Source organism: Saccopteryx bilineata, chromosome X (assembly GCF_036850765.1).
Source record: "Saccopteryx bilineata isolate mSacBil1 chromosome X, mSacBil1_pri_phased_curated, whole genome shotgun sequence".
NCBI lineage: Eukaryota > Metazoa > Chordata > Mammalia > Chiroptera > Emballonuridae > Saccopteryx > Saccopteryx bilineata.
The window spans coordinates 69,650,019-69,664,652 of NC_089502.1; the positions used below are offsets into that span (position 1 = coordinate 69,650,019).

General features: G+C 44.1%; 2 protein-coding genes across 7 annotated transcripts in view; one reads left to right on the top strand and one right to left on the bottom strand.

The window, feature by feature from the left end:
* ATP7A (ATPase copper transporting alpha) overlaps positions 1-14,634 on the bottom strand; it is a 554,573-nt gene that overhangs the window by 218,187 nt on the left and 321,752 nt on the right. The window lies entirely within an intron of this gene.
* ATRX (ATRX chromatin remodeler) overlaps positions 1,049-14,634 on the top strand; it is a 214,380-nt gene continuing 200,794 nt past the window's right edge. For 2 of the 6 annotated variants that reach the window (XM_066250415.1, XM_066250416.1), the window contains exons 1-2: positions 1,049-1,310; positions 13,144-13,233. Coding sequence is in view for 3 of the 6 variants with exons in the window: in XM_066250411.1 (XP_066106508.1) it covers positions 1,654-1,751 (98 nt within the window). In the remaining 3 variants the exon portion in view is untranslated. Of the gene's footprint in view, positions 1,311-1,640; positions 1,752-13,143; positions 13,234-14,634 lie in introns of those variants that run through there. The other 4 variants (XM_066250414.1, XM_066250412.1, XM_066250411.1 and 1 more) reach the window with 2 other exon arrangements.

Below are 14,634 nucleotides of genomic sequence, written 5' to 3' on the forward strand. Positions count from 1 at the left end.
AGAAAATATTTTCACGGACTGACCTTCAGGGTGGGACGGATAAATGTACAAAATAAAATTATGCGACCGGTGTAAAAACTGTGGTATTTTAAAATATAATTGTCGAACTTACGAGACAAGCGTCAAGAGTGAGTCTTAGACGGATGTAACAGAGGGAATCTGATCATTTTTAAAAAATAAAACATCGTTCAGACTTAAATATAAATAAAACGGAAATAATGTAAGTTATTTATTCTTTTTCTGCGGACCGGTACTGGTACGTGGCCAGGGTGTTGGGGACCACTGCTCTAACCAACCGAGTTATCTGGCCAGGGCTCAATAAATACATTTATCAAGTAATCATAAAAAAGCATTTGATGATAATCTGGAACATCAAAAAAAAATATTTAAGATCAATGTACGGGATCAGTGGTTAAGAGTGTAGGGTGCCCTGGCCAGATAGCACCGTTGGTTACAAGGTTGGGTACAGGTTGCCTAGAAGGTTGCGGGTTGAATCCCCAGTCAGGGCAGGTACAGTAACAGATTGGTGTTTCTGCATCTCTCCTTTCCTTGAAATGAAGCAGCTGGTTTCGCTACACCTACTCTTTCTAAAATCAATAAAAAGAAAGAAAATAGAGTGCAGTGTCTGGTCAGATCTCCGCTCCACTCCTGTGGGATTTTGCGTCTTGGTTTCCTCACCTGGAAAATGTAGGTAACAAGCGTGTGTCTGCGTCAAAGGATTACATGAAATAATCCTGATAAAGCTTAGGCTGGCGCTGGGAAAATAGCAATTTCTCAGTAAGTGTAAGTTACTGTCACTGTTTTGTCAATACGTTACGAATAGAGGGTGCATCCAAAGGCGTTCTCAGAATCAAGTCAAAGGAGCTGCGAACACTTGCAGGTCAATGGGACTAAATTGGAATCCCTCGGAAAAGGTGGAGAGGATCAAATGACTTAGACCGCCTTAGCAACAGGCCCCCAAAGAATGTGAATTTCCGCAGCCAATCGGAGATCGCCCTGCGGCGGAGGCAGCCAATGGACGGCGGAAAGAGGAAGAGGGAGGACGCGCCAATTCTTCTGCCCGAGCCTCGGCCCAACAAAATGGCGGCAGCGGCAGCGTCGCTTTGTTTCCGCAGCTCCTGCAGCGGTGGTAGCGGCTGCGGCCTGTGAGCTGTCGAGGGGCGGGGGCACCCAGCGGCAGCAGCTCTCGTGACCACGGAGAGTCGGCGCGTTGCTGCCGTGACGGGGCGCCTGGGAGCGCGACGCGGCGCTCGACGGTCGCCGGAGCCCACAGCGCTGTGAAGCGAAAACATGACTGCTGAGCCCATGAGGTAAAAGCCCGGCCGTCGCGCGGGTCCCCGCGGCCTGGGCCTGCGTGCCTGCCCGTCCCGAGTCGGGGCCGGGTGGCCCGCGCCTGGGTGCTGTTGAAACGGGCGAGGCGCCGTGTTCCCTCCGGGGGAGAAGGGCCCCGGGTTCGGCGGCGGCGGGGGGGGGGGCGCGGCCCGGCCTCCCCAATCATCCCCGGGTGCTCGGGGGCGGAGCGGGCGGCCCCCTCGGCCCGATCTCGGGGCCTAGAAAGTGCGTGGGGAAGAGCTAGTGGGAGGGGCCGGCGGGCAGGCAGCGGGGGAGGGGCGGGTAGCGCGAGGGTGTCAGATCTCGGGACGACCTGGTGGCATGGAGACTGGCGGAGGGCGAAGCGCCACCAGTCTTTCTGCAGAACCCCGGGGGCGAGCCCTTTTTTCGGAGGGCGGTGAATGCATGAGCCCGGCCAGGTATTTCCATTCCTTCTCCACTTCCGATGCCTAAGGGTATCCTTGGGCTTGCGCCTGGGCAGAGGGGATACGAACGTGGGGCTTGCTTGGAGGGCCTCGCTCCACTCCTTCTTTTTGCGAGTCCGGCTTTAACGGGTGGTAAGGCAGATCTCAAATGTTTCTCCACTTTCTGAGCAAATTTCGAGCAAAAGTAATTAGACCTTATTTTCGTTTATTTCCTGACGGATGGGGCCAAGGCTCGGTGGAAAGGAAGATATATTGCAAGGGAAGCCGTGCGTACTAGGCCACCTCTTACAGATCACGCACACTTACTGGTAGAGGCTGTTTTCTTTTTCTTGTGCTTCCGATTTGCCTCATGATAGTATCTAAAAGTCTCGGTTAATACGAAATGTGTACCACTTTTACACAGGTGGCTGGCTTGCTTTTCAGACAGTTGGACATTTGACTTTTCATCCCTTCTGAATCAAGTAATTTTTCTATTGAGATGTGTTCTTGTTGCCTAGTGGTAAAATAAAGGAAATCACAAGGAGCATGGATCAGAATTGCATTCCTAGTTGGCAAAATGTGCCTTTGGGTAACGTTAAGATGGTAGATATTTATAGGGCTCTCGAGCTAGTATGTAGAATTTCGGTATGGGCCTGCAATACTTATGCCTGTTTTTTGCATTAACAAGCAGGAGATAGATGTGTTCCTTCCCTTGAGAAAACAAATACTCTTTAGTTCTTAAATTAGAGATCCCTAGTTCTGTAAGGATTGTGGCCTCTGTTTCTGAATTTGTGTTTATTGGCTTAAGTATGGTAAGCCTTTATATATGAGTTATTGGGCACATGGAGGTACCCAGTACAACTTGTTGGGTGGTTATTATCAGGTGCTCATGTACATCTACGTGAAGTGTTTACTTACAGTTAGATATGACCTTTACATTTTTTATGTCTCACAAACTGCATTTAAAACTATGGGGTTTTCTGATTTTGGATTTCTTCCTTTTTTTAGGGTGAACAAATTAACTATGTATAGACTTTCTGAATAGAGTTACTCATTTTATATCAGGGTTAATTTTAAAACAATATTTTATTTATTTGAGAGAGAGAGAGAGAGGGAGAGAAAGGAGCAGAAAGCATCAACTTCCAAATGTGCCTTGACCAGGCAAGCCCAGGGTTTCGAACTGGTAATCTCAGCATTCAAGGTTGATTCTTTATCCACTGTGCCACCACAGGTTAGGTGCCAGGGTTAATTTTCCTTACAAGTCTTGAATTTTTTGTAGATCATGGTAATAAGAGAGGAATTATAACTAAAATTGAGGGATTTTTTAAATCTTTACCAGAATAATCTTGATTAATTCCCAAAACAAGAAACAACCTTATGAGTTGGTACCTGGTATCTCCCATTTTACAGGTGAGGAGACTGAGGCACTGAAGTTATACAGCTTGTAATTGATGGAGCTGGAATTGAACCCAGTCTTGACTTCTGAGCTTATGTTCTTTTGTGTGTGTGTGTGTGTATTTTTCTGAAGTTAGAAGTGGGGAGGCAGAGAGACAGACTCCCCTATGCACCCTACTGGGATCCCCCTGGGTATGCCCACCAGGGGGCGATGCTCTGCCCATCTGGGGTGTTGCTTTGTTGGGGCCTGGAGCCATTCTAAGTGCCTGAGGCAGAGGCCATGGAGCTGTCTTCAGCCCTGGGGCCAACTTTGCGTCAATGGAGCCTTGGCTGTGGGAGAGGAAGAGAGAGAAAGGAAGGAGAGAGGTAAGGGTGGAGAAGCAGATGGGCCTTTGTCCTGTGTGCCCTGACCAGGAATCAAACCCGGGGCTTCTGCATGCTGGGCCTATGCTCTACCGATGAGCCAACCAACAGGCCAGAGCCTGAGCTAATGTTCTTTCTTTTCTTTTCTTTCTTTCTTTTTTTTTTTTTTTTTAACAGAGACAGAGTCACAGAGAGGGATAGACTGGGACAGAAAGACAGACAGGAACAGAGAGATGAGAAGCATCAATCATTAGTTTTTCGTTGTGTGTTGTGACACCTTAGTTGTTCATTGATTGCTTTCTCATATGTGCCTTGACCACGGGCCTTCAGCAGACTAACCCCTTGCTCGAGCCAGTGACCTTGGGTCCAAGCTGGTGGGCTTTGCTCAAACCAGATGAGTCCGCACTCAAGCTGGCGACCTCGGGGTCTGGAACCTGGGTCCTCCGCATCCTAGTCCGATGCTCTATCCACTGCGCCACCACCTGGTCAGGCTGAGCTTATATTCTTTTTTTTTTTTTCTTGCATTTTTCTGAAGCTGGAAACAGGGAGAGACAGTCAGACAGACTCCCGCATGCACCCGACCGGGATCCACCCGGCACACCCACCATGGGGCCATGCTCTGCCCACCAGGGGGCGATGCTCTGCCCATCCTGGGCTTCGCCATGTTGCGACCAGAGCCACTCTAGCGCCTGGGGCAGAGGCCACAGAGCCATCCCCAGCGCCCGGGCCATCTTTGCTCCAATGGAGCCTTGGCTGCGGGAGGGGAAGAGAGAGACAGAGAGGAAGGCCCGGCGGAGGGGTGGAGAAGCAAATGGGCGCTTCTCCTATATATGAACCCGGGTCGTCCGCAAGCTAGGCCGACGCTCTACCACTGAGCCAACCGGCCAGGGCCTTGAGCTTATGTTCTTAACAGGCATTAATACCTCCTTGAGCTGCCACATCTAATGTGATTATGACCATTTTGATTTAGCCCAAGTATTATAATGGAAGATCACATTAGTTGCTATTGTTATTTGTTGTAGCTTTGAGTTTATAGCTGCTTATAATATACTACTCACAAAAATTAGGGGATATTTCTAGCTTCATAATCATTTTGAAATATCCCCTAATTTTTGTGAGCAGTATATTTTGCCTCTTACATCCAGATGAGATAGTGAGATAACTGAAACATTTAATTCCAGAAGTGTCTTTAAGCTATGTGAAAAACCCCTTGTAAACAACCACATATGTAAAGGTAGAGAATTAATGTTAAAAAATATGATGCTCACTCTGTTCCTGTGTCCCTGTCTATCCATCTCTCTGACTCTCTCTCTGTCTCTGTTAAAAACAAAACAAACAAACAAAAAAAATGTGATGCTCCCTGATTATTTACTATGAAAGAGCTTTTTTTTTTTTTTTTTTTTTTTCATTTTTCTGAAGCTGGAAACAGGGAGAGACAGTCAGACAGACTCCCGCATGCGCCCGACCGGGATCCACCCGGCACGCCCACCAGGGGCAACGCTCTGCCAGGGGGCGATGCTCTGCCCATCCTGGGCGTCGCCATGTTGCGACCAGAGCCACTCTAGCGCCTGAGGCAGAGGCCACAGAGCCATCCCCAGCGCCCGGGCCATCTTTGCTCCAGTGGAGCCTTGGCTGCGGGAGTGGAAGAGAGAGACAGAGAGGAAAGCGCGACGGAGGGGTGGAGAAGCAAATGGGCGCTTCTCCTATGTGCCCTGGTCGGGAATCAAACCCGGGTCCTCCGCACGCTAGGCCGTGAAAGAGCTTTAAGTGAGTGTTTGGAACTGTCTCAGGCTGAAGTGTTATTCATCCCAAGTCATAATCATAATTAAAGGGTGTTCTGACAGGTAGTGCTTGAGTGAGTTGAACCTACAATACCCAATCACTCTTAATTCTCTTCTAATGTGAGACAAATAATACAAGCAATTCTATGCATAATCATTACTTTTGTTACACAGTAGTTCCAGATTTTTTCTTTGTCAGATCATCTGTTGAGTACTTGATTAGTGCTGATTTTTACTTGTGTTTATATAAAAAAATGTCTAGGATACTATGGTGAAAAAAGTACCCATAAGGCAATGGGGAGAAAAATAAACTGACAACTTGGCTAAATCATACATTGAAAAATCAGTGGCTCTGTTTTTAAAGGTTTTGATATTTTTAAATGGTTTTGTTCTTTTTTTTTTTTTTTTTTTTACAGAGAGAGTGATGATAGATAGGGACAGACAGACAGGAACGGAGAGAGATGAGAAGCATCAATCATCAGTTTTTCGTTGTGACATCTTTTTTTTTTTTTTTTTTTCATTTTTCTGAAGCTGGAAACGGGGAGAGACAGACTCCCGCATGCGCCTGACCGGGAGCCACCTGGCACGCCCACCAGGGGCGATGCTCTGCCCACCAGGGGGCGATGCTCTGCCCATCCTGGGCGTCGCCATATTGCGACCAGAGCCACTCTAGCGCCTGAGGCAGAGGCCACAGAGCCATCCCCAGCGCCTGGGCCATCTTTGCTTCAATGGAGCCTTGGCTGCGGGAGGGGAAGAGAGAGACAGAGAGGAAAGCGCGGCGGAGGGGTGGAGAAGCAAATGGGCGCTTCTCCTGTGTGCCCTGGCCGGGAATCAAACCTGGGTCCTCCGCACGCTAGGCCGACGCTGTACCGCTGAGTCAACCGGCCAGGGCTCGTTGTGACATCTTAGTTGTTCATTGATTGCTTTCTCATATGTGCCTTGACCGTGGGGCAACAGCAGACCGAGTAACCCCTTGTTTGAGCCAGCGACCTTGGGTCCAAGCTGGTTAGCTTTGCTTAAACCAGATGAGCCTGTGCTCAAGCTGGTGACCTTGGGTTCTTGAACCTGGGTCCTCCGCATCCCAGTCTGACGCTCTATCCACTGCGCCACCGCCTGGTCAGGCGGTTTTGTTCTGTTTTAAAAAATATTTTGTTTATTGATGTTACAGAGAGAAGGGAGAGGAGGGGATTGAGAAGTATAGTTGCTTCACTTTAGTTGTTCAATGCTTGCTTGTGCCTTGACCAGGCAAGTGCAGGGTTTCGAATCCACAACCTCAGATTTCAGGTTGATGCCTTTCCACTGTGCCACCACTGGCCAGGTGTTTTGTTTTAAATGTGATTGGCTTGTTTCTTCAGATTTTTAGCATTATGAAAGATTATCTTCTGATTGACAGATAAATTTTATTTTCATGTAAAGATCTTGAAGATTTGATGGGACTTGTCATTCTAATTCTTATGGCAACCAGATTGCTTGACAGCATTATAATTTGTTATTGGTCTTAAATTTTAAGTCAGAAGTTCTCTAGCTCTGGCTGGGTAGGTTGGTTGGTTAGAGCATAGTCCGGGAGTGCAGATGTTGCCAGTTTGATCCCCAGTCAGGGGACACACAGGAACAACTTGATGTTCCTGTCCCTCCCTCCCTCCCTTCCTTTTTTTAAAAAAAGGGCAGAAGTTTTTTAAATTGAGAGATGTTGGGAAAATGTCTTAGAAAGTCACTGTTAGGGCAGTAGTTCATCATCAGTTGCATATTAACCCAATTTTTGAAAAATGTTATCTGTGAAATGTGGGAAGCATTAAGCTAGGCCTATGGAGGGGGAGTAGATACATATGTTATAAAGGGTTTGAAAGCATTTCAGTACCAGTGGTTTGACTGTTATTATAGGTGGGGTGAAAAGAAAGATGTTTCTGACTTTAATTTTGATCAGGCTGTTCTCATTTTTGGCACCCCTTGGTATAGTTGTTCATGAGCTTTTAGTTATATATTGCATTTCTCGAGATAAGAAAAGTGTAGTACTTAAAGGGATTTCTATATAGAAATGGGTATGTGAAATAATTTTTTCCATAAGAAACTGTGTATTTATGTGCCTGTTTCACTTTTGGAGTCCAAATAAATTTATGGGTACAGGTAGTTCATTGGTTTGCATGAATTTTCCCCCCAAGATCTTTTTTTTTTTTTTTTGTATTTTTCTGAAGCTGGAAACGGGGAGGCAGTCAGACTCCCACATGCGCCCGACTGGGATCCACGACTGGGATCCACCCGGCACACCCACCAGGGGGCGATGCTCTGCCCATCCGAGGGCATTGCTCTGCCGCAACCAGAGCCACTCTAGCGCCACAAAGCTATCCCCAGCGCCCCCCCGGGCCATTCTTTGCTCCAACAGAGCCTCAGCTGCGGGAGGGGAAGAGAGAGAGAGAGGAAGGAAGGAGAGGGGGAGGGGTGGAGAAGCAGATGGGCGCTTCTGTGTGCCCTGGCCGGGAATCGAACCCGGGACTTCCGCACGCCAGGCCGACGCTCTACCACTGAGCCAACTGGCCAGGGCTTCCCCCCAAATCTTGAATGTTCTCTTGGACATTGGCAGAAGCTGTTCAAATGGTTTAAGTAAGCTATTGGAGAATGATGTATAGCCAGATCTTCCTTTAGGAGTCTTTAATATAGGAGGGCAGTGAAAGGAGTATATAAGTAGTAGGATCTCTCTGCCTGTATCCTGTTTGTCTTATGATTGCTTTAATGTAATGGTTCTCAAAGTATGTGCCCTAGAAGATTTTCAGGTATGCCCTATGGTATTCCGGAGAAATATGTACCTATTGGGGACCAAAAAACCAACAGGGTTTTTGGAGTTTGGATTTTTGGGGGACAGAGGTGTGGGGAATTGGCTGTAAGCTCTCAGTCTGCCCAACCCCCCACCTCACTTGCCTGATTAGGTTGCAAAAGGCTGTTAAACTTGGTGCTGGATTGTTTACACTACCCCCCATGTTCCCCAGAAAGATTGAGGCAAGTTTCTTCTATCCTTTGTTTGGTGTCAAGTTAAGATGATATGTATGGTGGGGGTTTTCTGCACTCAACACAATTAAGAGTAAAGAGAGAGGAATTCCTCAATGTATTGATGAGGAAATGAGAGTTTGCCTTTCAAATATATGCCCAAAAATTGAAGAAATCACTGGGACACTTCAAGCTCATGTTTCTCAGAAACACAAGAATGAAAAAACTTAACACATTTACACTGGGACCTGCGTAATTTACTAAATCTTACTAAGAATGTATCTATATATATAAAAAGATAACTTTTTTGTCTTTTTAAAAATTTTTAACCCCTCCCCCCCTTTTTTTTTATAGAGACAGAGTCTGAGAGAGGGATAGATAGGGACGGACAGACAGACAGGAACGGAGAGAGATGAGAAGCATCAATCATCAGTTTTTCGTTGTGACACCTTAGTTGTTCATTGATTGCTTTCTCATATGTGCCTTGACTGTGGGCCTTCAGCAGATGGAGTAACCCCTTGCTCGAGCCAGTGACCTTGGGTCCAAGCTGGTGAGCTTTGCTCAAACCAGATGAGCCCGTGCTCAAACTGGCGACCTTGGTGTCTCGAACCTGGGTCCTCGGCATCCCAGTCCGACGCTCTATACACTGCACTACCGCCTGGTCAGGCTTAACCACCTTTTTTAATTCTAAAAAGCATAATTCAAAAAATGTAACATAAAAATGTTTTTTAATGTCAGAATAAATTTAATATTGTCGTATTTATTTCGTTTAATTGCCATAAAAGCACACTTGGACTTCATAATTTTTTTCTTTAATATTTGACTTAATTATTATAACATTTCTCAGAAATTTGTATATAGTGCGCCTACAATTATTTGTAGGATTTTAAATGCGCCCTGACTTCAAAAAGTTTGAGAACCACTGCTTTAATGGTTGACATGAAAGATGTTTAACCTTCATCTGTAAAATGGGAGTAAGCTTAATAGATATTGCTAAAGCCTGCAGTTGTTCTGGAGGAGGTAACATAGTTATAGCATCAGTTCTTAAAAGACAATAAACTAAATTTGGGAGGGGTCTTTGTTAATTTTTAAGCACTTTAAGAGCAAAAAGAATGCCTAACACTAACAGTTTGAGAACTGCTGGTATAAAGGAATGAACCCTGAACTGTGAGCCAAATCAGGGTTTTCTGGTTATAGCTCTGTTGCTTAGCTGATTGTATGACCTTGTACAAATCTCTTATCCTTTTTAGGCCTCTGCTTTGTCATTTGCAAAATGAATTTGTACTGTGTACTATAAAAATTATTTAAAAATAATCCTGTTTATGTGAGTATAAATCATTTAAAATTTTTATTTGCCTTTTGGGGGACAGGGAGATTAGTGATGAGAAGTTTATTTATTGTATGCATTTTTTTTGCTTTAAAACTGTATAATTAGAGTATAGGTGTTTTGTTGCTAATATAATCTATCATAATACATACACATACTTGTACAAACACTGGAAAAGAAAAACATTTTGCTGGGAAGTTTGTTAATATGATTGAAAACATGTTCTGATTGGAAGATTACAATGTCTGGTTGTATTATATTTGTGCCCTTTTATGATTGGAGATAATACTTTTGAAAAGATCTACATTAGTTCTGGCCAGTTGTGGTTTTTGCCCTGGGAAATGGTTCTGTGAATTTTGCCCTGTAGCTACTATTTTCAGATACTGTTTCTGAGACTTTATCTCTCAGTTTTGGCTTGAAGTAGCCATTCTTGTTTCTGTAGTTCAGCTCCCACGGTAACTGTTTGATACAGTGCTTGTTTAAAAATTATTGGTATGACAGTGGTGTTTGTGTATATGCTCCATATTTTGGGGGACTGCTTTATTAGTTGATAAAATACATGAGTATCAACTACGGCCAGGCACTGTGCTGGGATACGCAAGGGCTGACGAGGTGGAGCCTTCTGTGAGTCTCCTGCCAGCCTCCTCTCAACCGCTTTCCCTCCACCACCTGACTCAGGGCGATGCTCCCGTTCTCAGATGGGGTCTCTCGCCATGGTATTGTCACTGCGGCCCCTCTGTCCCAACCCCAACCTTGTTTTTATGGCTGAACCGACTTTGAAACACAGTGAGCCTGCAGACCTTGTGTGTCTTAATTCTCAGGCCGGCTTCTGCTTGCTCAGCCTGGTCTGGTATGTGACAGTGCAGAGCAGGACCTCCTGCTGGAGCCTCTGTGACCTTGTAGCCCCTGCTGGCCCTGAGAAAGCTCCTATGCGCCTGGCCTGTTCCCACCGCCCCTTTCTCTTTTTGTGTAGAAGCCATCTCTGATAAATCGGGTAGTTGGGGGGGGGGGCTTTTATTTTAAGCTATAACTTGTTTCCCAAAGGACGTTTCCTCACTTCAGGAGACTTGTACCAGAAAGGAAGGGGGTAACCAGTGTAAGGAGAGTTAACTCTTTGCATTTAAAAGGCACCTCCCTGATGGGGGAGAGTCACTTAGCTTTTTTAATTTAATTAATTAATTAATTAATTTATTTATTTTTTACAGAGACAGTGAGTGAATCAGAGAGAGGGATAGACAGGGACAGACAGACAGGAACGGAGAGAGATGAGAAGCATTAATCATTAGTTTTTCATTGCGCGTTGCAACACCTTAGTTGTTCATTGATTGCTTTCTCATATGTGCCTTGACCGCGGGCCTTCAGCAGACCGAGTAACCCCTTGCTTGAGCTAGCGACCTTGGGTCCAAGCTGGTGAGCTTTGGTCAAACCAGATGAGTCTGCACTCAAGCTGGCGACCTCGGGGTCTCGAACCTGGGTCCTTCCACATCCCAGTCCGACGCTCTATCCACTGCACCACCTCCTGGTCAGGCTTAGCTTTTTTAATTTAAACTAATGTAGCTTTGCCACAGCTGGCAACAAAAGTAGTTTACTACCCTGGGATAGTAGTTGTTTTTTACCATCCACCTTTCCTGCTTTTAGATTGAGTGGAGTTTTTTTGTTCCTTTTTATTGAATTTATTGGGGTGACTGGTGATTAAAATTATCTAGGTTTCAGGTGCACAATTCTAAAAAACATCATCTGTGCTCTGGATTGTGTGTTCACCACCCCAAGTCAAGGCTCCACCTAGGCCGCTACCATTTAGCCCTCCTTCTACCCTTTGCGCCCTCCCACCCCCAGCAGTTGCCACACTGTTGTCATGCTCGTGAGTTTTTTTCTTTTCTTTTTTGCTCAATCTCTCTACCCTCTATCCACCACTGCTGTCAGCCTGCTTTCTGTGAGCCTATTTGTATTGTTAGTTCTTTTGTTCATTATATTCCACATATGCGCGAATCATGGAACTTGTTGTCTTTCTCTGCCTGGCTTATTTCACTTAGCATAATGCTCTCCAGGTTCACCCATGCTGTGGATAAGTAGGTGGAGTGGTTTTTAAGTCATATTCATTGAGTTAAGCATCACTAAAGGGAAACACCCAGCTTGCCCTGTCCAGGCATAATTGAGAAGCAACTACATAGTACGAGTTGATGTTTCCTGTTCCTCTTCCCTTTCTCTCTCTCTCCTCTCTCTAAAAAATAAAATAAAATAAAATAAAAATATTAAGAAAATAATTTTTTTAAGAAAAGAATTTTAAACTCAATTTTTAGATAAATATTATTTAACCATTGTGCAATTAGTATGTTTTTTTCCCCAGATTTATTAAGATATAATTCACATTTACCGCTGTGTAAGTTTAAGGTACACAGTATGATGATTTGATGTATGTATATATTTAACAATGATTACCATAATGTTACTTAACACATAATTACTTTTTTTGCTGTTGTGCCAAAAACATTTGAGATCTCTCTAGCAACTTTCTAATATATATTTATGGTATTGTTAACTGTAGTCACCATGCTGTACATTAGATATCTGGAACTTATTCCTTTTATAGTGCAGTTTCTGGGTTAACTTTGTGGCTTGATGATCTTGTAAAAGCCACATTTGCCCTTGTGAGTGAGCCTAATGATTTAGGTTCGGAACTGTCAAAAATATTACCTACTTAACCTGACCTGTGGTGGTGCAGTGGATAAAAACGTTGATCTGGAAAGACTGAGGTCACCAGTTCAAAACTCTGGACCTGCCTGGTCAAGGTACATATGGGAGTTGATGCTTCCTGCTCCTCCCTTCTTCTTGCTCTCCTCTCTAAAATGAATAAATAAATAAAAAATATAAAAAAATTTACCTACTTAAAGATTGTGTAGCATTTAATGTGCAGATCTTGAATGACAATGATTGTTTAAAATCTATCCTTGGTTTTCTTTATTTTGGTTATCTGAAGTGGTCTGTTGACTTTTGGGTGACATTTGATGTATAACATCCAAAATTAAAAATAATTTATTTTTCAGTAATACTGGATTTATTTTGCTTTTCTGAATTATGTTAGTTACACTTTGGTTTATTTGGTAGCATTTCAAACTTAGTTCTGATATAATGCTTGTTTTGAAAATGTGAATTTGTTCCAACAAGGGAATAGTTTGAGCATAAGACAATTTTCATTTGTTTATGCAGTGTTTTGTCTGCAAGGTCAGGGGTCAGCAAACTATGGCCACCAATCAGTAGCCCATTTATATAAATAAAGTTCTGTTGGAACACACCCAATCCCATTTGTTTACATTGTGGCTGCTTTTGTACTATAATCTCAGAGTTGAATCATTGCAACAGAGGCCTACAAAGCCTATAATACTTACTCTCTGGCCCTTTATAGAAAGATTTTGCAGAAAACTGTACCAAGCTGAACTGAGCTGCATTACAATACTTGCATATACATGCACACACCTCCTACATCTATCAGCTACCTCAGTTCACCCCTTATGTTATGAGACACACCCATCCACATCTGTTACGATTTTCCATCCAATTTCAGATAACCCTCCTTCCATCACTTCACAGTAATTCATGAGCTACAGCCCTTCCGATGCCTACTTCCACAAGAAAACTTAAGGTCTTTTACAAGGTAAAGTGCTATGTTTATTGTTGTATTTGTGTATTTCTTAATCATTTAATATGTGTAAACTGTGTAAGATTATGCTATCATTTTTATTAGGTTTTTGTCTTTAAAAAAATGTGTCACTGATGATGTTTTCGAATGTTGCGTTTCTAGCCCCATTTTTTCCTGAGTTCTATGGTGTTCATTGCACACTTCTGCATGACTGATTTTTTTAGGAAATTGTGTTTATATAATTGCAGAACTGACTATAATTGTCATCCTGCAAAACGTACTAATTCATTCATCAAATATTTCTTGGGCTGTATGAGAATTAGATGAGTTAATGGACACAAATCACTTAGATTAGTGTCTGGGACATAATAATTACTCAACTATTAGTTATTAATGATTACTGTTACCATGTGCCAAGAACTGTTCTAAGTATTGCTTATGTGAACAAGACAAATTAAGGCCCTGTCCCCATGAAGCTTACATTATACTTTGAAAAAATCTGTATTAATACATGTTTTGGCTATTCAGTCCTCTACCCCACAAAATTTTAGCGTTTTTATAAATGATACTTTAAAATCTATCCACATACCTGACCAGGCAGTGGTACAGTGGATACAGAGTCTACCTGGGGTTCTGAGGACCCAGGTTCGAAACCCTGAGATTGCCAACTTGAGCGTGGGTTCATCTGGCTTCAGCACGGGGTCGCTGACTTGAGCGTGGGATCGCAGACATGACCCCATGGTTGCTGGCTTGGGCCCAAGGTCGCTGGCTTGAACCCAAGGTTACTGGCTTGAGCAAGGGGTCACTGGCCCTCCTGCTTAAGGCATGTATGAAAAAGAAATCAATGAACAACTAAGGTGCTGCAACTATAAGTTGATGCTTCTCATCTTTCTCTTCCTGTCTGTCTGTCCGTGGATCTCTCTCTTTCTCTCCCGCCCTCCTCTCTCTCTTCTTCCCTCTTCCCCTCCCTCTTCCTCTTCCTTCTCCCTCCCCCCTCCCTCCCTCCTCTCCCTCCCTCCTCTCCCTCCCTCCCTCCTTTCCCTCCCTCCTGTCCTTCCCTCCTCTCCCTCCCTCTTTCCCCATCCTTCCTCTCCCTCTATCCTTCTCCCTCCCTCTCCCTTCTTCTCCTCTTTTGCTTAAAAAAATCTATCTACAGATCAAAGTGATTTACTTAAAATAACTTTCTTGTCAGTGTCTCATTGATCTCATGTAATACTTTGATTTTTAAAATATTTATTGATTTTACAGAGAGAGGAGGGGGGGATGAGAAGTATCAACTCATTGCTTTACTTCAGTTGTCCATTGATTGTTTTATGTGCCTTGACTGGCCAAGCCCAGGGTTTTGAAATGGTGACCTCACTTTATCCACTGTGCCACTGCAGGCCAGGCTCATAAAATGTTGTTGTTTTTTTTTTC